This window comes from Ursus americanus, chromosome X, assembly GCF_024610735.1.
Source record: "Ursus americanus isolate L20-20 chromosome X, mUrsAme1.1.p, whole genome shotgun sequence".
Taxonomy (NCBI): Eukaryota; Metazoa; Chordata; class Mammalia; order Carnivora; family Ursidae; genus Ursus; species Ursus americanus.
In genome coordinates, this window is record NC_142164.1 from 5,182,253 (window position 1) to 5,205,982 (window position 23,730).

General features: G+C 46.5%; 1 protein-coding gene across 5 annotated transcripts in view; it reads right to left on the bottom strand.

Moving 5' to 3' along the window:
* Positions 1–1,419: 1,419 nt before the first annotated feature.
* Positions 1,420–23,730, bottom strand: part of AFF2 (ALF transcription elongation factor 2) — a 453,109-nt gene continuing 430,798 nt past the window's right edge. For all 5 annotated transcript variants that reach the window (XM_087859684.1, XM_087859681.1, XM_087859683.1 and 2 more), the window contains 6 exons: positions 23,134–23,270; positions 18,902–18,973; positions 18,453–18,546; positions 15,919–15,971; positions 10,659–10,849; positions 1,420–6,075 (listed from right to left, as the gene is read on the bottom strand). In XM_087859684.1, coding sequence (XP_087715810.1) covers positions 5,954–6,075; positions 10,659–10,849; positions 15,919–15,971; positions 18,453–18,546; positions 18,902–18,973; positions 23,134–23,270 — 669 coding nt within the window. In that variant the 3' untranslated portion in view covers positions 1,420–5,953. The remainder of the gene's footprint in view (positions 6,076–10,658; positions 10,850–15,918; positions 15,972–18,452; positions 18,547–18,901; positions 18,974–23,133; positions 23,271–23,730) is intronic.

Consider the following 23,730-nt stretch of genomic DNA (forward strand, 5'->3'; position numbering starts at 1 on the left):
AAGGGAATTATTTTGGTTTGGATAATCATTTCTGAGTATTAGTCATGTAATTGATACGGGAGACATTCTGGTCTGAATTCAGAGCTAGGACAGTAAGTGGATACTTTTAACTAAAAACATATGTTAAACATGTAACTTCGATCTCTAATAACCAAAGTAAAAATCTTCTGAACAACAAGAGAGAGGTGGGAGAAATACTGAGTTTCCATATTACGAGACAACAACGCAATGCATTTTGGATTGTGCTATTCTCCATAGAGGCCCTAATGTTTCCTAACTACACTGAGGTTGTCATCAGAAGGACGAAGAGTAAATAATTTATCCAAGTTACATTTACAAGTTAGAAATACCAGTTGGACATTTACAAAATAATAATGGTAAAAGAACACTCACCGATCCTATTTTGAACCAACCACGTGGGTTTTCTAAGGGCTGAACTCACTGCTGTTTTTCCTTTGAGATGTGATGACCCCCTGCCCCCATTTGTCTGTGCTTCAGTCTCAAGAAGCCATGCTTCTTTAGCTCTCTCCCACTTAAAATCCACACCTCTTGGGCCGTATCACAAACTACCTACATTCACAGAGGATCGATTCACACTTGAAAGTGATGAAACAGCTTGTCACACCAGTGTATGCATGTGTGCATGGCTGTGTGTTTGCACACGCACGTCCACATGAACATAAATGTGAACTTGGAACCCTCCTTGGACGGCTGCATTCAGCAGTGTGTTGGAGCTGTCTTGCCCGGACTCCCAACTTTGTGTGCACCTCTTCCCAACTCTGCGATCTGCGACATCATAGCTAGTGGCTTGAGATCAGCCACGGTGGGGATATTTACACTACGGAAACTGACAAACCCTACAAGGAAGTCAGGTGCGTTCTGTTCTCAGAGGGCTGGCTGTTAAACATTTTACCAGTACACCGCCGGTTGTATGCCAGGCTGACTGAAGGAGAAGCTAGCTCTCCAACTGGGCAACGCGGCACCAACTCAGCCTGTTCAGGGGTTTCTCCCACTCTGCCTCCGCCCGATCTCTTCCTCCACTGAGTTCACAGAAGGCCGGAGCACGTCGGGATGCATTTGGCTACCGCTGTCACCCCTGGGCATCCTCTCAGAGATACTTCTCCTATTTGGTAGCCGCGCAAGCGGTGCAGGCCAAAACCAAATAGGTAAAGCGTTTACAGCTCTTATTAAGCTCCGGATATGGCTGCTGGCTTCCTGCTGCAGAGGCTGGAGAACAACGAGGCCCTCATAGGAACAAGCTAGCCCCGGCTGAAAGCATCCACTGCAGCATTCCTCGGGAGCTTTCCCCCAGCTGGTCTGCCCCAGCAAGTGCTGGCGGGCACTGGGTTCGCCACCACGGCATCCTGCCAGGTGCCCGGCAGCAGGCTTCCTTTGCTTCCCCCTTCCCTCCTCAAAGTCTAGTACAAAGCAAAGAGCCAACAAAATCGAGGTCACTGGCAAAAGAGTTTGAAATTTTGAATGATTTTTATTAAACACCATTAGTCTACACTGCACAGTTAATGAAACAGCAAAGCTCCAAACTCTTAGAAGAACGATGATTGATCATGGATCGGAAAAGCAGTTCAGTGTCCCCTAACCCAATGCGAGCCTGATGAATGATTCATTAACATCTCATGTCAGAAGCAGAAAGGGACAAGAACTGCAGCCTGGCCTGGAAGGGCTTCCCTACCCTCCACCCCACCCCCCACCCCCCTCCACCCTCCCCACAATGCAATTTTCTTTGAGTCGATGGATTACAGAGGAAAATGTGATGCTCTTGGTAAAGAGGGCTTCTAGATTTGCGAGGAGGAGAATGGAAAGGGAACTACGTTCTTTCCCTGAAAATATCAGATGGTAGGATTAACGTCTGAGACCAGCCTATCTGATTAGCCTCCTGCCAGGGTAAATGCCAATTATCAATACACAGACGCCATCACTGCTGCTGGAGTTTGCTAACACCGGAGAGAAAATGAATCAGGGTTTAATTATGAAATAAGGCTGTGCGGGTGGAAAAACAAACAAACAAACAAACAAACAAACAACAACAACAACGACAACCATAACGACGAAGAGTTTAGTCTGCCAGTTGTGTGACCGAGCAGTGACAACTGGCTCAATAGTTTTCCCCCGCAGAACTGGATCTGGGGGCGCTGAATCAACCCATTCGTTTGATATTGTGTAGCCGTCTCGCCACACAGTTTCTCAATGGGGATAGTGACGCTTCTCTAAGCAAGCGGCTCATCGCCTTGCTGAGCAGTCCTACTCAGCGATCCAGTTTGGTTCTCGCACCTGCCAGCTCACGCAGGTGAGTGTTTTCATGTCTGTTGAGAAGTGTGTGAGGGGGGAGCCCTCACAGCTCAATTGATTCTGCCTTCAAAAACGCTTTCCAACTTCATACTCCAACTTCAACCTCCAGGATGCAAATTTGAATAAAACGATCTCCGAATCAGACAGCTCTGGGAAAGATACGACAGAGCAAGTATCTTTCCAACGCATTTAGCGGTGCGATGTCCAAATGCAAATCCGTACATTTGGAAACGCAACAAAACACATTTTAGCCAATGGTTTCCAATTTAGCAACTTGGTTATTGACTGAAGATTTGAAACTTTTTATGTCAACCTCGAGTCTTTTAAAAGTTAGCAGCAGCTAATCTGCCTTTCCAATGATGTCATCCAAATGTAAAACTACGAGTATTTTCCCAATGAGATTATTAAGTAATTAACAGTCTACAGGCTGGCTAACAACATGCTTACGGCTAAATTCTACCCCGAGGACCACACTAGTATACTCTTTTCAAATTAATCCTACCTACCAAACTCAGACAGTAATATGACAAAACCACTAAAAAATCCAAAGTTAATTAAAAATACAAAGCCAAGCCCACATCCTAACACAAACTTGTCAAACTCTCTGTGGTTGGAGCTTGGGTGACAAAGGAAGGCATAGCGGTGGCCCCACCTGCGTCACGTAGCGGGGCCGAGATCCCTCTGTGTACTTGCTCTGGTAAAGATGCCCGATACCCTGTCCATCCCCTACCTCCGTGTGCTCATGGAGCTGTGTCTCACCAAGCCTCCGTCAAGGTCTCCAGGCAGGACCCGTCACTGCCATCCACATGTCCTACATCCCTCCCACACACTGGTACGCTGAAGAGATTTACCGGACAAAATATCTCCGTCCCTCACATAACCGCACACCTATGACACACGTCACCACTCACAATGTGATGGATACAGTGCCTAGAAAACAGCAACAATCCTTAATCGTGAAACCAAAAGACTGTCTCATCTCCGGGGATAGGAAGGCCATTCCTCCGCCATGTTTAATTGGCTTCTAAGCTGCTTTACAAATGGGTCTGCTAAACAATCAGGTGGCGATCCTGGGCTCAACTGTCAGCTTTGATCACCATGCTGCTGCTTTGGCACACACTGTACTGTCAGCCACCGGAGGGTGACACGGGGCGGCAGGCTTCTCTGCTGCCTCCCTGTTGTATGTAAAGTAGATACAAGGACTCCCCGAAACTAGAGCTACGGGTCTTTCATCCGAGAGGCAAGATGCTGGTTTCTCTTGGAAACTGCCCCTCGCGTTCGAGGGTCTAGTTTCTGGAGACTGAATTTCAAGAAGAATCTACCCCTAAATCCGTGATGTTTAGGATCGTGGTTTAGGTTGAATTTACAAGTCAAGCCAGTGGGCTTCATGAATGGTAATAGTCAGGCGATCTACCTGGTAAGCCACGGAAAGCGAACAGAGAACTTGAGTCACTGCAAAGCCATCAGCTTAATTTTTACATGTGACACCCACCTTGGGTGTTTGGAGTCATTCATAGTATCATCTTCCCCATTTAAGAGGCTCAGAAAAGATTCTCTCAGGTTTCATTTGTCTGTATGCATGTCTGCATGTGTGTGTGTGTTGTTGTGGAGACCTCGAACGTAAAGCTCAACCGCAGTGGGAGCATAGAAAGTGCTGGGTTCAGTCACCTGACCACATGGCCTCAGCCATTAGAGTACAACTTCCACAACCTCATTATAAAACAAAGGATCTTGAACTCAAAGATGACCAGAGCGGAGCTCGAGTCTGGCTCTTTTGCAACTGGGAATGTACTTAACCTCGATGATGAGAGTGCAGGGTGATCCTTTGCTGTTCCTATCAGACTTGCATGACCGGCTTTGAGAATCATACAAGTTTGCACCTTTCATGTGCATATGTCTATTATTTATCTGGTCATCACTCAGTGAACAGAATTCTATAAACTCAACAGATTCAAGGTGATGTGGAATTATATACCAGCAGGTAATTATAAAGAACTAACGTATCAATAGTGCTGACTACAGGTGGGGGATTCTTCTGATGAGATGGAACACCAAAGATGATATTTACATGGTGATGTTTGGGGACATAAAATGAATGTGGAGGATCAGAAGGGGTGGGGATAGTTACAAGTGATGTGGAAATGTCTCCAAATTAGGTGAGCTGTTCCCAATCTTCAGGGTTCTTTCAAAGCACCCTAGGGTGAAGCGTTACCCCAAGACTCATTTTTCATTAAAGGGCTAGCCACTACTTAGAGAGTTTGGAGTTTTCTCTGGAATGTTCATGGAAATGATTCATGCTAATATAGGCTTGAATAAAATCAGTGATATCTGTATTTCAGTCAAAAGCTAATGAGCCCAAAAAAAGGTAAAGAAAGATCAAAGAAAAGAAGAAGAAGAAGAAGAAGAAGAAGAAGAAGAAGAAGAAGAAGAAGAAGAAGAAAGAAGAAGAAGAAGAAGAAGAAGAAGAAGAAGAAGAAGAAGAAGAGAAAAGAGGAGGAGGAAGAAGGGGAAGAGGAGGAGGAAGAAGAGGAGGAGAAAAAAGAGGAGGAGGAGAAACACTGTGAACTAGAAAATGTGGATTATAATTGGAAGCAAACTGTATATTCTAACTCCTAGGTAGTGATAATTTGACTTTTGTTTCCAGAGATTTGAGCAAAATACAATAAAAATATCCTGCCGGTAACAGACCTGCCTACCAACTGCCAAAGAGGCAGAGGTATGAGTTCCTTGGACATTTCCAGACCTCTCCTAATCTCTCATCTCTAATCCTGGAGGGCAGTATTTTGGCTCCTAGGGTGTGCACCCACTTAACTGCCCCTCAAAAGGAGAGCTTTACACAAAGAGAACCCCAGGTGAGGATTTACGCTTCAGATCGGGGAGTTCAAAAACATTTAATGCCAGCCGATGCCTTAAAGTTGTCGAAATAAATGTTGCCACTTCATCTCATTCAAATTTTAAAAATAGGGCATCAGGGAAGGGATGCCAGCAAGAAAGTCCTCTGGTTGTATGCCATAGCATTGTTTTAAGAGTGGCATTGCTATGTTTGTTTGTTTTCTTAATACTCTTGATTTTACGATGTGGCTACAACATGTAACCAGTGGGTTTTGACAATGAAACTTCTCACCTGGAGACGGAGTCTGTGGGAACCACCAAAGTTTAACAGTGGATTCTGAAATGCGTTCTTTTCTGGACATAAGAGTACAGTTTGGGGAATGGCTATTGTGGAAAATTTGAATCTTTGTAGGTCCTTTGTGTCTAAGTTCATATATATATATATGTAAGACATCTCGTGTCGTTTCTCAGGAACCTGTTATCATCACTAGTACTTCCCATTCTTTGTTTTGGGTAGTGTGGACTTAAAACAATACTGTAGGGACTGTGTCATTGTATCAAGCACAAAAGGATGGTGGGATCTGAGAAATGCATATAAAATACTGAAAAATGACTAAGTAATAAAACATATACTGCTCTCAAGTTGTAGTGTCCACTTACAATGACTTCTGCTTTTCACAGATATCAAAAGAAGCGTAAAAACAAACATAAGCAAAGAGAACTTTCCCAAATGAGTGGAGTTCCACCAGTGACCGTTGGTGCTCTGGCAGAGGTAGAGTGATGGGTGGTGATGCTGGAGATGGGGATGTGCCCACTACAACAAATGGGCATCGATGCGCAGCCAACACAGTCCCTGGCGAACGTAGCGGACGAGATTGGTCATGCTGCTGTGCTGGGTCAGGGGTCCCATCAGTGTGTCCAGATCGCCGAAGAATTCTGAAAATCAGGGCAGACCTCGGTCAGGCCTTTGGATATCATCACGGAAATACGCACCAGATTGCTTAAGCTGCCTTCCCGCGACGACACGGACGTTGGGAAGGTTTTCATTGTTTATTCATTCATTCAACAAAAATTTATAGACTATGTGCTAGGGGACTGAAGCTCCATATGTATGGGAGGCACTACGACTTTAATCGTTAGGTAGATTCAAAAACTCTACGGCGTCAATACTGTTTGTGTTACTGTGATTAATAAGACACAAATTCATGTAGATCTGTTAATTCATAGTCAGTTTTTTCAAATCACTATATATTCTCTCAGATGTTCTAATCCTGTGGAGGTTTGTGAAGTGTGCGCGCACACACACACATCACAACATTATATATAAAAATGTAGTTGTCTATATATTTGTATATGTTCGTATAATAAAGATGCATAACGTTTATATATATTAAAATATACACATAAATTATATATGTAAAATAAAATGTATTTGAATATATTTTAATATTACATAGAGAATTTGTATTTTTAGGTATTATAAATTTATATTTAGAAAGAGGCCCATATACACAAAATGGTAGGGAGCAACCGTCAATAGGGTATCGAGCTGTTGCCATTGTATGTGTTACTGACCTGAAAGTATTCTCTTTTCCCTTTGTCTAAATGAACTGAGTTTACTGATTTTTCTCGGCATGCTGCAGCCATAGCCAGTGAACCTGGACAGCAATTATAGCCATCAGCATCTAACGCTAAATAAACGTCTAGAAGGCATCTGATTCGGTAAGTCTTATTACCAGTTCCTTTAGGGAAGGGAAATGACCTGCAAATATCTGTCGTTAACAACTCCCTCCTGGCCTCCAAGGACGTGGACGGTAAGACTACCCAGGCTGATCCCCCTCCAGCTGATGTGGAAAAGGGGCAGTGCCGAGGCCACACGGCTAAGCACTGGGGCTGGAGTTTTCGTCTGCTTTCGAGTGGGGCGGGAGGTATGTGGAAAAGACTATCTGATGTCTAGAAAAGTCTCTAGGCGTCCCCTTTCCACGTCTGCCTTTATTTGTCTGCCACCACGCTGACCTTGGTTAGGAGAGGGCTCCCAGGCGGCCTCTTTGTGCGCTCCCTACAGAGGACGCAGCCGCAGCCTTGCGGCCCGCACTTGCCCCGCTCGGTGGGGAGGAGTCTGGCGGCGGGGGCGGCGCTGAAGGCCATGTTCAAGGGGACAGGAGGCTGCACACGCTTGATTGGCCAGCGGATGGTATTTCACTCAATAGTGCACCGCTTCTTCCCGTTATGCGTAACATATGGGCTCCTTCTCTAGGTATCGACTTCATTTGATTATGTGATACTTTTAAACCTGTACTATGTGCTCAAAGTAATTTCTGCTGGTAAAGGACTAAATTATTTTTGGCATCTGAAAAACTTTCTTATGTAACCCAATATTAAGAGGAATGCGAAAGGACCAAGTCCCTGCGGAATGAACGTGAGCCGCACGTGAGCCAGGTCGCCCCCTGGGTGTTCTGTGCACGGCCCGCTGGGGCATTCCGAACTAGATACCCAGGTCGCCAGTTTTAAAAAATTTTTTAAATTTTTAAATTTAAATTTTATTTATTTATTTATTTATTTATTTATTTTTTAAAGATTTTATTTATTTATTCGACAGAGACAGAGACAGCCAGCGAGAGAGGGAACACAAGCAGGGGGAGTGGGAGAGGAAGAAGCAGGCTCATAGCGGAGGAGCCTGATGTGGGGCTCGATCCCAGAATGCCTGAGCCGAAGGCAGACGCTTAACCGCTGTGCCACCCAGGTGCCCCTAAATTTTATTTTTTTTAAAGATTTTACTTAAAGATTTTAAAGACCTTACTTACTTATTTGAGAGAGAGAGCATGAGAGAGAGGGAGAGATCACGAGCAGGGGGGAGGGGCAGAGGGAAAAGCAGGCTCCTGGCTGAGCAGGGAGCCCCAAGCGGGACTCTATCCCAGGCCCTTGGGATCATGACCTGAGCTGAAGGCAGACACTTAACCAGTTGAGCCCCCCAGGCGCCCCCCCAGGTCACCATTTTAATAGCAGCTTTGAGTAAGCAGCTGGGGAGGTAGGGAACGGAGCTTCTAGAGCACAGGCCAGAGTGCGGCATCACCCGAGTTGGCCGATTTTAGCACCAGAGTCTCTGCCAGAAGCCATCCGCAGCTGCACGGGCGGCAGGCACGGAGCGGGGCGGGGAAGTGCAAGGACATGGTTGTCCCCAGTGGGATGCAGAGTACCAACCCAATGGGAAGTTCCTTGGTCCCCCAACTCTATGTGGACAAGACAGATGGGGACAGGCTCTCTGTCTCTAAGCAGAGTTTCTGATTCACTATTAGGCAGGGAGCTTAACAACTCCTGACACACTGGGCTAAGGATAAGATTAGCTCCATTTCCCTTCAATATCAGCACAGCCACCACATCGCTCCTGGAAAGTTCTGCGGTTAATTTAGAAGGAACTACTTGAACAGATTTTGAGAATGGATGCAATTATGATGGAAATCCATAAATATTGAACTGCCCTCCAGTTACCAATACAAAGTAAGAGAGAAAAGTGGAGGTAGACATGCAAGTCTTAAGGTGCTTATGCTTTCACTTGCAATTCTAGAACTTTTGGATGGGCCTGGCCATCTGGACCAGTTGTCTTTGGATTTTCAGAAGCTTAGAGAAGTAGAGAAGTGAAGAAATGTCCATCACTCAGGTAAGTGAGGGCGGGAGCTCACCGAAGATCTCGGAGGGCCTCTTACTAATCTCGCTCTCTAGATGGGCAGTGTAGCCCAGTGGTTTAGAGTTCAGCTTCCGGAATCACGCAGTTCTAGATTCAATTCCTGCGTCCAGTGTTAGGAGCTATGATGTCAAGGGTGAGTTTCTTAACCTTGCCTCACTTATCTACAAAACAGGGACAAACGAGGCAACAAATGATAGGGCAAATAGTATAGTATCTGGTACGTAGAAATTGTGGCCCGATTTCTTTCCAGTTAACCGGTGTAACCGATACGTGCGAATAGTCCCAGGGGTCAGTGTAAATTTATAGCCGGGCTGTGAGTCGAAGTCTCAGATTATGGAATGTGCTCTGATGGCCACAGAATCTTGGAGTTACAGAGATTCATAATAACATGGAGTAAGAGAACAAATATTTGCCGCCTTTCTACCTCAAACCTGCTATTTTATGCTAGCGGCTCCAGACATTATTCTGTCTATTACAGAAATGGAAGCTAGGAAGCGGCTCAGAGATTTACGTAACTTGCCTGAGGTTGCCCAGCACCACCTGACCCAGGCAGGATTCCAACTTAAACACTCAGTCTTCAGAATCTGCACCCTTCCTACCTCGGTGGGGCTGTCTCTCCACACACGCAGCCCCGCAGGAGTCATGGTGAGTAGGGAGAAGCAAGGGGAAGTCCGTGCCCCGATCCCGATCGGTAGGCAGGCGCTAGAGAGAACCGCCCCAGAGCAGGAAGGAAAGGGCAGCCGCCAGGGCTGTGAGGACACTGGGGCTTGGGAGAAGGCTCGAGTCAGGGGGCCGGTAAGTTGGTTTTGGTCAAAGGCACAGAACCCCCATCTGCCTGTACGTGCCCCGCAGCCCCAACCCGCTTCCCGGGAAGCTCCGTGGCTGCCCGGGACCTCGTGGCACCCACACCCATGACTCCATGCGCCCCGCACCACCTCGAGGCCCAGCAGCGGCCCCCAGGCCGCAGGGCGCACATGCCTCCTGGTTCCAGGCCAGACAGTCCCGCTGGTCTAAACTGCCGGGCAGCCCTTCGCTAGCCGATTCCTGAAGGCCCACGCCAGGCCCCACCTTGACTGTGTATGACTGCCGCGCCAGAACCGGGCAAGCTGAGCGTGCCAGTGCGAGTGTAGCCCGTCTGTGCGCCCCACCCTCATCCGGACGGCGAGGCTTCCCTGTGAAGCTAGGCGACGGCCAGGGTCACAGATGGCGGCAGGAGCTGCCAGGGAGCACTGACTCACTCTCCGGTGAAGCAGGGTCCTGCCTGCATTTGTTCTGCAGCAAACCCCCTGTGTTCCCACGAACAGGACCACGCTCCTTCACCCCAGCCGTCAGGGTGGGAAAAACACCCTCTGAGCTTTGGCCTTTGCCTCTGAACATGAGCCGTGTTACCGCGTGCTCCCAGAGCCCAGGGCTGTAATGAAGGTAGCAGGCCTTCAGTTCAACCCCACCTCTCCAAAACAAGAGAAAACAACACAACCCCCCCCAAAGATGAAAGTGGACAACAGAGGCCAATGGGATGTTAATTCATTTGCAAATCATTCTTTTTTCCTTTGCCTCTGTTTCTCAGGGCCCATCCTTACCATCGAGTGGAAATATGAAACGGTCATTTTCCAACACATCACAGTTCAGATTAATTTAAGCATTTGAAGGAGAAAAAAAAATCCCAGGCCTTGTTCACTCTCCCAGCAAAAAAACTGGTCACTGTGTCCGCCCTGAGTGAACCCCCCCTTTCCTCCTCTACACCCTGGAAATCAGAGAGACAGAAGGATAAGGGCACCACGGGAAACTCGAGCGCTTCATGTTCCATGAACGTGGGCAGAGCAGGTGAGCATACCTTTGTTTTCTCTTGTCAGTTTGTCGGCCATGTCCCAGTGTTCGTAGCCCCGTAGCACGTTGCTGGTGATGTTGACATGGCTGGCGGCCATGTGGTGAATGCGCTGGGGGATGGTCACCGGGCCGTTGTTACAGCTGCCCACTGCGTTGATGGGAGAGACGTTGTTGAGAGACACCGGGGATGGAGTGTTCCTGGGGGAAGGGGAAGAGACAGGCCTGGTGAGGCTGGCTGCAAAGAGTGACCCCGGCCTTCTAGGCCTCCCCCCCATGCTGAGACCTCACGAGAATGTCACTGTCTCCTGAGGTCTAGCGTGGTGAGCATGTCTGAAGGCCAAGCGCGGTGAAGCTTGCTCTCAGGGGACGTCCTGTAGGACATCCTTCTGCCAACACATTAGATTTCTCTAGAGGCCCCAGAGTAGAAAGAGCTCACTTATTATCACTGCATTCCGGCCTTGTCTGACCAGGCCGCACAGGGCTATGGGGCCGGGCTCTAGAATGAGCCAGGCTTCTCCTTTCCTAACTCAGTTGACACTGGTGTCTCACCACCTCTGACAACCCCTGGTGACTCCATCCGTATTGCTTCTTTCGTTTTAAGACAGCAGAGAGAGCTGGGTGACTCTTCCTCTTGCGTTCAGTCTATCCACACAGGTAGCTCTTATTTTGAAAATTTATCACGAGTATTGTGATGTTTCAGAGAACGAAACAGCTCAGAGCTGTGATGATTTCTCTACCTGCAGCCAGAATGGCTACTGGCAGCTAGGAAAGGCTTGATGTGCAATATTGGGCTATTATCAAAGTGTTTTGTGGAAACCACGATGACAATTTGCTCCAGATACAGTCACCACAATAAACAAAGTGCAATTCTTGAAAGTCCCCCAAGGAGCAGTATTAGGGAAGCCAGAAAAAGGAAGATTCTGAATATCTCTCTAAGATTCTCGAAGACATGCGACAGAACTGGCTAACTGCTGACCGTTCACCCACACGCTGTTTATGAAGAGAAGTCTCTGTGGGTCCTACTCTGGGCAGAACCAAGGTCTGGATACAGATTTTGGTGCAATTCTTTAACGTCAGCAACAAGGAGCCCCCTGCAGTCACACATAGCAGGGAGGGCTGGGTGGCTTCCCGTGCACGTGAGCAAGGCCTGACACACCCTCAGTCTTCCTATCCTCCTTCAGCGAGACTTCGAACGGCTGCCCAGTGGGGCCCCAATGCGCCACTTTGAACATTTTGGGGAATGTACTATAGAACATTTTGGGGAAGTAGAAGAAATGGCGAAAGCTGGGTTTGGGACTCCTCCTCACTCCTCCAGACAACCCCCGCAGATCATCAAGGCAGCCCCTCACCCCCCTCAGCGTTCCCAGCTGTGGCTGCTGGCAACTCAAGATTTCCAGGGTGGCTGTGTTCCTCAGAGCCGACCCGTGCTCGCAGAGCCGATGTGCTCCCTCATGGGCACCGCACACGCAGGATTTGGGGCAATGGCTGGAGTACTGCTAACTCAATTCAGGAGCGACTCAAATGGATATGCTTGCCTCGAGACTCACGCGGCCTGTGCCAGGCCCTGTGAGAGCTTTGGTGCATTTCTGGAAACACAGTGTATCTTCCGGTATGTTCTAGTATGAGGGGAAAAGGGGATCCTCACACTCGCTCTGCATTTGTCTGTGAGAGGGTGTGAAGGTTTTCTTGCTCTGTTTATAATTTCTGAGACACTTCTTGATGGAAAGATTTATTCTCAAGGCAGGGGTGGAGCGGGGAGATAGATGTCCAAGCTAAGGAGCCTAAGCACAGAAGGGTTAACTAATGACAAAAAAAAAAAAAAAAAAGCCACCCAAAACACAAAACACAACGAACCAGGCGGTGAAAGCTGGATTTCTTTGTTGTGGTTGCTTGCAAATGCTATTTTCTTTTCTCCAAGTAGTGGTCATTAACTCTTAGATGCCAATTTAAGGCAAGAAAAGAGTATGTCCTCACTAGTAATTGCTAGAGAAAAATCACAAAGCTGTCAGGTGTCTTAAATGTTAAAAGGGGAACCATGTCGTGCTGGGAGACCTGAATTCTAACTCTGGCCCTACCCTAAATTGCTGTGTGCTCCTGGGCACGTCCCTTCCCCTTGCTGAGCCTTTCCTTGACTGGAAGAAAAGGTTGGATTCAGTGATTTCCAATCATGTCCGGAAGTCACAAGGGGAAACACATCACCTCTGTTTACTCTGTGTATCTTGAAAAGGCCTTTTTAGTTTATGACACCGAAGTGCTCATCGAAAGGCTTTCTTTGCCTCTTACTGCCTACTTTCTTGTAAATAATCAATAGTGGGGGCCAGGGGAGCTAGGGCATGGGGCGGATCTCACACGAGGCTCTAGGAGTGACCTCCCAATGAGCGTATCTGCAGGCCACATTGTACTGATGAAAGAATTCCAACCTGCCTAAGGAACTGTGACTCTGGCTACAAGGGTGCGATGCGGCGCTCATCTCGGGGGGCCTCCAACTCCCACTTGGCTCTTCACACAGCTTGGTGTTCCTTGTCCTGTTTTCTTTCTGTGGGTCTACTTGTAGATCTTGTCTTTCTCTTCATACCTTCATGGCACATGCAAATGAGGACGCACACGTGGGCACACACTGCCCACTGCTGTCACCATTAGCACACTGGTCCAATCCACCTCTCAGCCGCACTCGCCCCTTGCTGTTTGTCAGACTCGTTAGGCATGCCCCACTTTGGAAGGTGGTGGCTGTCCCTCTGCTTGGAATGCACTTCCCCCAGGTATCAACATGGACTGCTCTCCACCACCCTTCTCTAACGTCCCCAATTCAAGATGGGTGTCCTGCTCCCCACACGATCCCCAGCCGAGCTTTCTATCCCCCTTCCTGGTTTCCATTTGTTCTATGACCTTTACCACCATTTAGCAAACCCCATAATTTTTGCTGTTTCTCACCAACAGAATGTGACCTCGAGGAGGGCAGGGATTTCTATGTCCATACCCAGCATCTAGGACAGTACCTGGGTGCACATACTATGTACTTAATGAATGTTAGTTAAATAAATGAATGAACGGTTTTCCAACCATCCCTGTTATTATTTAGTATCCACTACATAGAAGAGGCTCTGGAGAGGGCGGGAGAACAATGTAGAGCATAAGGATGGAGGCGTGTCTATCAAGTGCCTGGCAAAGTGTCTTATCCATAGTCCACACTCAGTAAATAGGTAGCAAATGAAAGAATGAACGGCCCCTGATTGGGAAGAGCGAACGTTCTAGTAGGGGAGCAGACCCACGAGTTTCTGACAAGCTAGAATAGGTGCCCAAGGGGAAGTATACACCAAGAGCTGTGGGAGTTCTAGGTCGGGGGGGGCAGTGTACGCTCTCCGGCTCAAGTGGTGTGTGTTACCGTGTGCCAAGCACGGTGCTCAGATGTTACCTCGAAGCCTCAGAAGAAGTTTGCCAATCCCTGCTCGGTACTAAGCAGATTGTTGTTCTCCTTTTTCCAACTGATTCTTCACAATTTTCTCCCCCAGCCCTCATGGTCAGGGGTTGCTGCTTCTGGAAGGTGCCCTTTGGAGCCCTGTGTGATGCCGGCCACCCTCGAGTGTTGGGGACAGCAAGCTATGGTCTCGCTTGCATAGAAGATGCCCTCCCTGACCATCTAGGGAGGCCCAAGCTCATCCTCTCTTGGGCTTCCATAGAACGTTGCACATCTGTCACCTCCCTCCACTGGACTGTGTGATTCAGCTGTGCCCCCAGCCCCTCGTATGGAAATGCGCCGGAAGTGTTTGCTGAACGAATGGGAGGTAACCCCTGGGTGACCATTTGGAATTGCTTCATTCAAAAGCTCTCTGGCCTACCAAAGGGAGTGTGCTTTCTTCACACAGAAGCTGCCTGAAACATCCTTTCAGGAGGCTTTTAATGTGACTTTACAAGCTTAGGATGTGTTCGAGTTCTTTCGTTTCAGAATTAAAAAAAAAAAAATTCCCAGGAATCCTTTAATGGTTGCTTACCTGAATTTGCCCTTGCTCTACTCTGTGCTCAGAGAAAATAGCTTTCTCTGGGCCTTTCAATGGTTATTTTTATTTTCTCAGCTTCCAGAGAGAAGCATTCTTCTGCTTTTGTTCGTCAATAGAAAAGTAAGACTTAATCAACAATGTAAACGGTACTTCCTTTCAGTACAGTAATTGAGTTAATACTGAGGTTTTAATGGATCTGTTTCCTCACCCTGAATGTTGTTATGATCTCAAAGTAGGGCTCTTGTCCCACTGCTTTGTAGATATTTATAAAGTGGCAGAGGAGACTCTAATACTCTGGAAGAAAGCCTATGGACCAGAGACACAAGAATTTTGAAATGATGAGAAATGGAAAAAGCAGCTCTTTGCCAAAGCCTGGGTCCGCAGTCATGGAGTTTCCCTTCCCACTGCTGGTGGCAAGTGGGCCTGGGGCGGTGAGGGAGGGACTGGAATCAGAGGGCACACCGATGCTAAAGCACGGAAGGGCAGGTGCAGAGCCAGTTCGTGGCCCAGACGGAATTGGGCTTCTAAATCTCCCCCTTAGCAGGAACATCTCACCACAGGGGCCTCAGATGCCAAGGGGTCCAGCCCTTTCCTTTTACAGCTGGAGAAACATGCCCGGTGCAGGGGAGGGGCCCCTGAGCCCCGCCCCCAGCCCCCCCCCCCCCGCCCTGAGTCCCCCTGGGAGCTCCTGACAGCCTCAGGACCAGGGGGACATGCTTCCTCCAGCTGCGGTGGAAGGAGTGGGGAAGTCCACCGAGCCTTAGATCAGCAGTAGAGTGGATGCTTTTATGTATTTTAGGTCAGGGTGTTTTAGTATTAATATAAAAATCACCATGAAGGCTCAGATAATTGGCTGACTAAGTGCCTTCACATTCTCAACACTATTATGCCTTTGGTTTTATTAAACGGCACTTACTATGTATCAATGAATATTTCATTGGTCTTTCATTACCAAGTGAATCATTGAAAAATCACTGCCGTGGAGTTAACTTTGCCCTGCCTCCCTTGAAATGGCATGGTGCTTGCCATCTCATTAACAGATACTTTTATGGCCATAATTTGGCTTAAAGATCAAATAGTTAAAGAAATCTGGAATCACATCATGTTAAACTTTTCTGTCCTGCCATTAGCTGAAACCTGACCAGAATTTCGTGTGCACAAAAATTACTGTAGTCTCAGAATTGACCTTCACTCCTGAGTTGTCAATACAAAATATTTGGGGTCTCTTAAATCCCTGAGTTTCTGAAAAAGCAATTTTTATAAGATACTTACTTTCCATTGCCTACCCAGGGAGATGGTATCTGAGCGACTTTTGAAGCATTTTGCTAAAAAAGAGAGAGAGAGAGAGAGGGAAATAAGGACATCTATTTTGTGTTTTATTAATTCAGAAACAGATGGAAGTGTGATTTCGAGTACATTAATATTGATTGCAGCATTTCGGGACGCCTCCTGTTCCGTTAGCAGAGCTGGGATGTAAGCGTACGTCAGCACACCACGACGCACACTCGATGAAAATAGCTGGGTAGGATAATTAGCGGGCTCCAATCAGGACCATGCAAGTCACTTGATGAAAGATCTTATATACTAAAAGGCCCAGTGAAATCAGACTCAGTTCTCCAAGAAGTGGCTTAATTATCCTCATCTGAAATTTATTCTGCAAAACAAGCTCTTCAGAATACTGGCAAGCTTTTCACCTTTAGCTCCCATGGCAAACTTTTTCCCTGGGATGCAACGTGGGCTGTAATTTCTGACATCCCAGGAATGTGCCAGGACTGAGCAGTGTCTTGTGGTTTGTTTGGTCATGAATCACCTTGATTTGCTATCTTTACATGCAAATTCCTGTTTAGCAATGCAACTGGTCCAGGGCTGCATTGCCATGGACCGCTAAGGATTCTTGGACCCTCATGAATGGAGCTGGGCTGGTTCAAAAGTTGGCCTCCTGCATTTGGGGGGGCCACACCCTTGGGGAGCACTCAGCACCACCACATTAGGACAGCGGTCCAGCTCACCATAATGACGTCACCAGGTCAGAGCCCAAAGTGCACAGGACCAGGACCCCCCAGGGCACTGAGCCTGACTCAGGGTGGCTTTTTCAACTGCAAAGACCAAGGTTATGCTCCTTCCCTGCCTGTTGGGTTCGGGCCCAGGCCCCTTTACAAATGGGGTGCTAGGGAGAGCCAGGCATTTTCAGGAGCCCAGTGAGCAGGCAACACTTCTTGGGAGCCCAGAGCCCCACGCCTAAGGGCATTCTGCAAACCCCAGTTTTTAATCTAAAAGCAGCTCAGCATGCTGCCAGAAGAGTGAGTTACTTAACATCTGTTTGGCATTTTTGTGGTGCCCTGAAAGCCACAAAGAACAGGCCAAAGAGGACACATACTAGAGCTGTGGCTCTCAAAGCATAAGCACAAGACCAGCAGCAGCAGCAGCTGCTCGCGCGCGCCAGCTCTCGGGCCCTGTCCTGGACCTCCAGTATCAGACTTGGGGGTGGGGCCCAGGACTCGGGGTTCACGAGCTCTCCAGGGCATCCAGATGCCCACTCAGGTTCGAGAACCGCCTTTCTACAGCATAGGTGGGGACCGTTGACATAGCGGGGGATGGGCAGCTGTTGTATTTGACACGTCACCGACAGGAGCACCAGCTTTATGGCATCGTGGCCACACCACGAAGAGCTGGCGAACGTGCTCTTTTTCCCAGCCCAGTCGGCGTCCTCATGCAGCTGTGCACTGCCGCTCACGGTGTCTGGGAGACCAATGCAAGGGTCATGGTTTGATTCATTTCAGACAACTGCTTTGGTGCAATTCAGTCAAGCAGTCTCAAGCACTTGGCAGAGATGATAATAATAATAATAATAATAATAATAATAATAATAATAATAATAAACAACTAATCATCCTTTTCCTTTAAGACCTGACCAACAGGAGCCTTGAGCCTTCTCAAATCTAAATCATGACCAGTGCTGGGGGGGGCAAATGAAGCAGAAGCTTCACAGACCATCAAGCCTGTGACCCTTCAGTGGCTTGCAGTTTTCATCTGGGCTCGTTCCCAAATTTTGGCATTCTTTTTACAGTTGAAATTAATCTCTTTCTTTCTTTCTTTCTTGTTTGCAAATTAAAATCTCCAGTTGCCTAGACCATGGATTTATTTATTTATTTGTTTGTTTGTTGTTTGTGTGCTAGTTTTTTTGGTAAGCAGAGCAATCCGTTGTTTTATTGTAGTGTATTTTATTTTATTTTATTTTATTTTATTTTATTTTATTTTATTTTATTTTATTTTATTTTATTTTTTCAATTTATTTTTCGATCAGTTGTTTTAGAGGGCAACCACCATACCCCGACACTGCCCATGGCCGAAGGGCTCCTATGGCGATGGCTATCCCCCCAGCGCCCAGGGTGCCCGCAGTGACTTCCCCCACTGTTGAGAAATTTCTGGACTGGCTGCTGCCTTCACAGGAGACTGGCCACAGCCACAGTCAGTCTGTGTCCCTTGGTGGGTCCCCACGGTGCAGGGGGGGGGGGAAGAAGGTATCATTCCCCTGACTGCAACCGGGAAGATACCAAGGGCCATTTGGTCAGTCCAGAAGATAATCAGGGGATTGCACTACTGCACCTTCTGTTCCTGGAATCAAACCAAACCTGAGCTCTCTGCTGAGCTCCGGAGGAGGGAGAGGAGGGAGGGCCATGGCCGGCTGGGATGACGGAGATGAAGCCCGTGGCAGCAACAACCTTGACATTTAATAACATGCTTGCCACGTCTCATTAGTGATTGTATTCACCCAGTACTTATAAATTATACAAAGTAAGGATTACCTTAAAATATTCCATCAGTGATCTGGAGTACTTCATAGCATGGTCCTTCTTCAGCTTGAACATCCGCAAGTAGAGAAGCGATAAACATCTGTAGCTGGGGCGAGGAGGAGAGGGTTATGTTAATGCCCGTGCCCTGGGAGAGCTACACCCTGGCAACGAAATGCTGATTCACAGTGTGCGCCCCCTCCCCTACGGTTCCTGAGGAACAGAAGTAAAACAAGAAACATTTCTCAAAGAGAAGGGGTGAGCATTAAAATCCCATCTTGATAAGGGTATAAATTAGGAGAGTAAATGTTTAGTCAGCGACTGAAGAAATCCATTAGTTATCCTTTAATAGTTTAATGGAAAACAAGAATAATGATCTGGGGTAAGCAGCTTAAGTCGATCTGGAGTTCTCAAATCCTTCTGTGACATTTCAGCGGCTTCTTCATAGCCTCCAGGAGACTTACCATAATACGGCCAGCTTTTTGTCCCCGTCCGAAGCCAAGGGGCTCGCAAAGTTCTTCAGTCTCATCGCATACCTTCAAAGAGAAAGGACAAGCTCGAGTGCCATCCATGTGACCCCTCAGAAAGTCCAGAAGTCATTGCTATTCCCATGGCCCGAATGCCTTAGTGCCCCATTTGCTCTGGGTGGGAGGACAAAGCAGGCCACGTGGGCAGGAGCACGCTTTCCTGGAAACACGTGCAAAGCGATGATCCAAGAGTGACGTACAGAACTCAGCCCTGGAGAGGTCAGCTAACTCCGGAGCCCACCGTCCAGGACAGTGCTGTGGGACGACCGCTAGTGAGGCTCGAACAGAACAAAAGCTCGCCATCGGCAACGACGCAGATGGAGCTAGAGCGTATCATGCTGAGTGAAGTCAGTCAGAGGAAGACAAATGCCGCAGGATTTCCCTCATATGTGGAATTTAAGAAACAAAACAAACAAGCAAAGCGAGAAAAAAAGAGACAAATTAAGAAACAGACTCTTAACTCTAGAGAACACACCGATGGTGACCAGAGGGGAGGGGGGCGGGGCCGGGGGAGAACAGGTGGTGGGGATTAAGGAGCACACTTGTGATGAGCACAGGTGATGTGTGAAGTGCTGAATCACTACATCCTACACCCTAACCTAAGAGAACACTGTGTTAACTAATTGGAAGTTAAATACAATCTTACCCCCCCCCCGCCAAAAAAAAAAAACCCCATGCTGGCAAAAGACTGTCTCTAGGACAGCTCTAGCTAACCCGCGTTACTGGTTTGCAGTGAGAGGTGGCCACAGATGTCAGTCTCCATCGAGTTTACGACAGACGAGGTAAATAATACACAACTATGTCTGACATGGGCACGGGGAGCCCACAATCACACAGTTAAAAAGGTCTTTTCTAATGGCTCAGGTTTTGAATATATTCCTATAGAAAGTGGTTTTGTTTTTTTAAGAGGAAGGTCAATTTCACAGCATTTGAAGGTCTAATCGCCCTTAATTTATGGTGCTTGTATATTTTGTCTTTTCATTCTCTTTAATTGTTACTATTCCACACTGGGGTGATCAAAGGTTGAGCAGTTCTCTCTTTTTTTTTTTTTCTTCTAGCTGAGCACATCCCATTCTGGGCATTTAGACTCTTGAAAATCAATTCATTGCATAAAACCATTGTCTGAGCTTTAATGCAATTTCATAGGTACCTGTGGGGGAGTAAGTAATGGAGCTCAGCGCGGCAGAAGGAAGTTGGAATGTGCAGGCAGCCTGGCCTTGTTCTCATTTATGAGAAGCTGATGGAGAGCCTGCACCATGGACTCCCCATTTTCAACAGCCTCTCCAGAACACTGGTGCCCCGGGGCTTGCCCACGCCCAAGACCGGGCACCCCCTCTCCTGGTTATGGCTCCACTTCTGTTGAGGGAACATTGTCCAGCAAAAGGACCTGTGCACTTGATGTGGGTCCCTTCTGTTGTTGCCATATGAAGGAAAAGGATTTTTATTATGTAATAAATCAAACTGTCTTTGACAGTTGGGTCGCTGAAATGTCAAGTCATTGTGATGCCCCACTTGTTTGCGCAAATACATTTTGACTGCAGATTCCCAGGGCTTAGAGCCACTATAATTACTTGAAGGAAGAAAACTGGGCTCTCTGTGGCCAGCATACTGTCAGTGAGTAGTAAAAATCTCTCCACCACCATATTATGCCATTAAAAACTATGTTCATATTACAGCCACCTTCTAATTGCAACCACTTTTGAAGTGAGTGGAGCATAGAACTTTAGTTGTTTCAATGGACCAGAAGACCTAGTTGCTTTAGCCCATTTTATTTCGAACTGAAATTGTCTCAAAAAAAAAAAAAAAATATATATATATATATATACCCACACACGCTTTACAGAAAATGCAAAAAATGTACATATAGAGAGAGGGCACACAAAGGGGTGCATGTAAAGCTCTGAATAAAGTCCATGAATTTTATCAATGGCACTGTCCTGTTTGTGATACTGTTGGGGGAAACTGGGTGCGGAGCAACAGGAACTTTCCCGATCATTTCTTACAATTGCACGGGAATCTACAATTAAGATAGTTTCAAACTACTAACTCTAAAGTGAACGTCCATATATTCTCCACAGTAAATAATTATGGAAAAAGAGGTGTTTTCTAATGGGAATAAATGTTACTCAAAAGCTCACATTGCATTTTTACCAGAAACGAAATATGATGCTCTGCTTTTGTATCTTTAAGAGAGCTTGTGTTTTCCTAAAAGCAAATGAAGAAGAAAAAAAAAATACAGAGAGATGGGAAACACCCATCATCTCACCCTACTGCAGCTCTGATCTTCTTTCCCTTCCGGCTTGGTCCACAGGCAGAAACATGCTTTTCATGGTCAGAAATGTAGCGTGTATATAATTCTGCAGCTACATAGTCTCCATCGTTGCTGCAATTCACTGGCTGCAAAGAATTCTGTTGAGTGTACTACAGTGTAATTACTTACTCTTCTATGATTGATTATTTGGTTTGCTTCTAATTGTGTGCTATAATATACGCCAAACTGAACACCATACAGATAACTCGCTCTACTCTTACAATTATTTTCTTCAGTACAGGAAATTCACATTTCCAGAAGTTGAATTACTGGCTGAAAAGATATGAATGCTCGTTTGTAAAGGTTTTCCTCCACAATGCCAAATTGCCCTCAATTTACAATGATCAATTTCCATTCCCACCACCAGCAAAGGTGAGGCCTAGGTCACCATTATTTTGCGTGCGTGTGTGTGTGTATTAACACTAGGTATTAGAATTTTTCTGTTTTCTTATTAATTTAAAAAGTGCCTTTTTAAAAAGTTTGCATGTTTGGATGGATGGAGAACATGAATGTTCTGTGTTTGTACACTAATGCTGCCCCTCAATTTTTAATTTTTGCCAGAATTTTCATCTTGTGCATCTTTGAAAATCACTGGCAGCCTCCAATACACTGAGAAATCAATTTCCCGTTAAAAGCTACAGAATGGCGCTGGTGGCTTTCACAGAGCATAAAGTAAGTCTGAGAGATAGATACTTTATATGCTTCTGTGAACAGAGGAAAGCCAAAGGTGGCTGCCTGGCCTGGCAAAGTGAGGCTGCTTTCCTCATAATCCCCCTACTTTTGTGGCTTTAACTTCCTCTTCTGATTCTATGCAAGCACAGTCCCCCCCCTTTATAATACTTTGCATTCTTTTGATCTTTTGGAAGGCTTTGCTGGGAAAATACGCATGCTAAATGTGTCCAATGTTTGTCTGAAGGTTTAATTACAAGGGCCTCGGATTTGTAACAGTTTATACAGACACAGGCAACATAGTAAAAACTATGCCTGGCATTATCAATTAATCGAGCCAGAGGTGACCGGGATAGAAAGGACTATCAGGTGAGGAACTGCTCATTCAAACAAAAGCAATTATTTAGTCCATCCAGCAAATGATGGTGCTCTTCCACTCTTCAGAGGTGGAGTCAATTATTTTACAAATATCTGCACGTTACTGGAAAATACAACAGTGGGATTTCTCTCTTTCCCCTGCTTCCAGGAATTTTTCTGATTACTCACAAATTCTACTCCACCAAGACCAACGGCAGGCCAGGAAATTTCATTTCAAATGCAAATGAGACCGACAATCTGTGCAGTTAATATACGGCTCCTAGTCTCATCCTCTGATCTTTACCCCTCCCCCTCTCACCACCTTGTCTGTTTCCCTGAAATTACAGACACAGGGGAAGTTCACTGCACACCTGCGGCCCTCAACGCCAACTTTGTGTCAGAACAGCGGCCCCTCCTTTTTAATAACCGAGGCGGAAATTCTGAGAAAACATGGTTTATAACAGAAATCCCCATAGCGCCACCTTCCTTGAATTATAAAACTGCACTTTGAAAAGACAAGTGTCAATGGCAAATGGTGAAATTATTATACTTTACTTCCACCCACTACGTTTCCATTTTAATTTTATGAATATTGCAAATTATAACACTCACATTATAACCTCTGAAGGGGATAATTTATAAAAGCAGTGTCCATCAATTATAAATTTTCCATGACATTAATAAAATGGCAAGAACTAATTATGATGACTTCTAAGAAGAAGATGCGTAGGACAAACCATTAGTAGGAGGAAATGATATTTTTAAAAAACATAGTAGCTTCTAATTATGACTGAAATGAGCTTAGGAAGACGGCTGCAGAAAGACCATTAACCTGAGGAGCTCCACGGTCTCGGAGTACATGGTATACGGAGACTTGGCTTCCAGAGGGTCGCGTTCCATCGCATTGCCGCATTCGGTGAAGGACAGGGCTGCGTCGGCATAATTCACGGCTTTGCCAAATTTCTCGAACTGAAACAGGAAGATGACTCGTCAACACGATATTGCCTCTTTTCTCCCTCAAATAAAGACAGTGACACAGCAATTTAAGGTTCTATCGTCATGATACCGAGGCTGCTACAGAAGAGAAAAATGCAGCCACGGTATCGCGGGTGGTGGTGGTATTCTCATGTGTTTGTGGTCCTGTTGCTGTTGTAATTACTTTTTGGTAGAGCAGAATGCCGATCAGTGCCTTGACTAGTTTCTATTCGCTGAATTGACTAGACTGGGCACCGTAATGTCCTATGGACAGAACTTGCTTTTCCTAAGCCTCACAGACAACTTCGTGTACAGTCTTCCCACGCACATCAACCCCACCCCCAGGGGAAGAGTAACAAATCGATGCTATTGTCATGAAAAATGTGAAGCTTCCGTGTGACTGTTGACAATAATCACATCACTTTCATTGTAAATGATGGTCTGAAATAGTGTG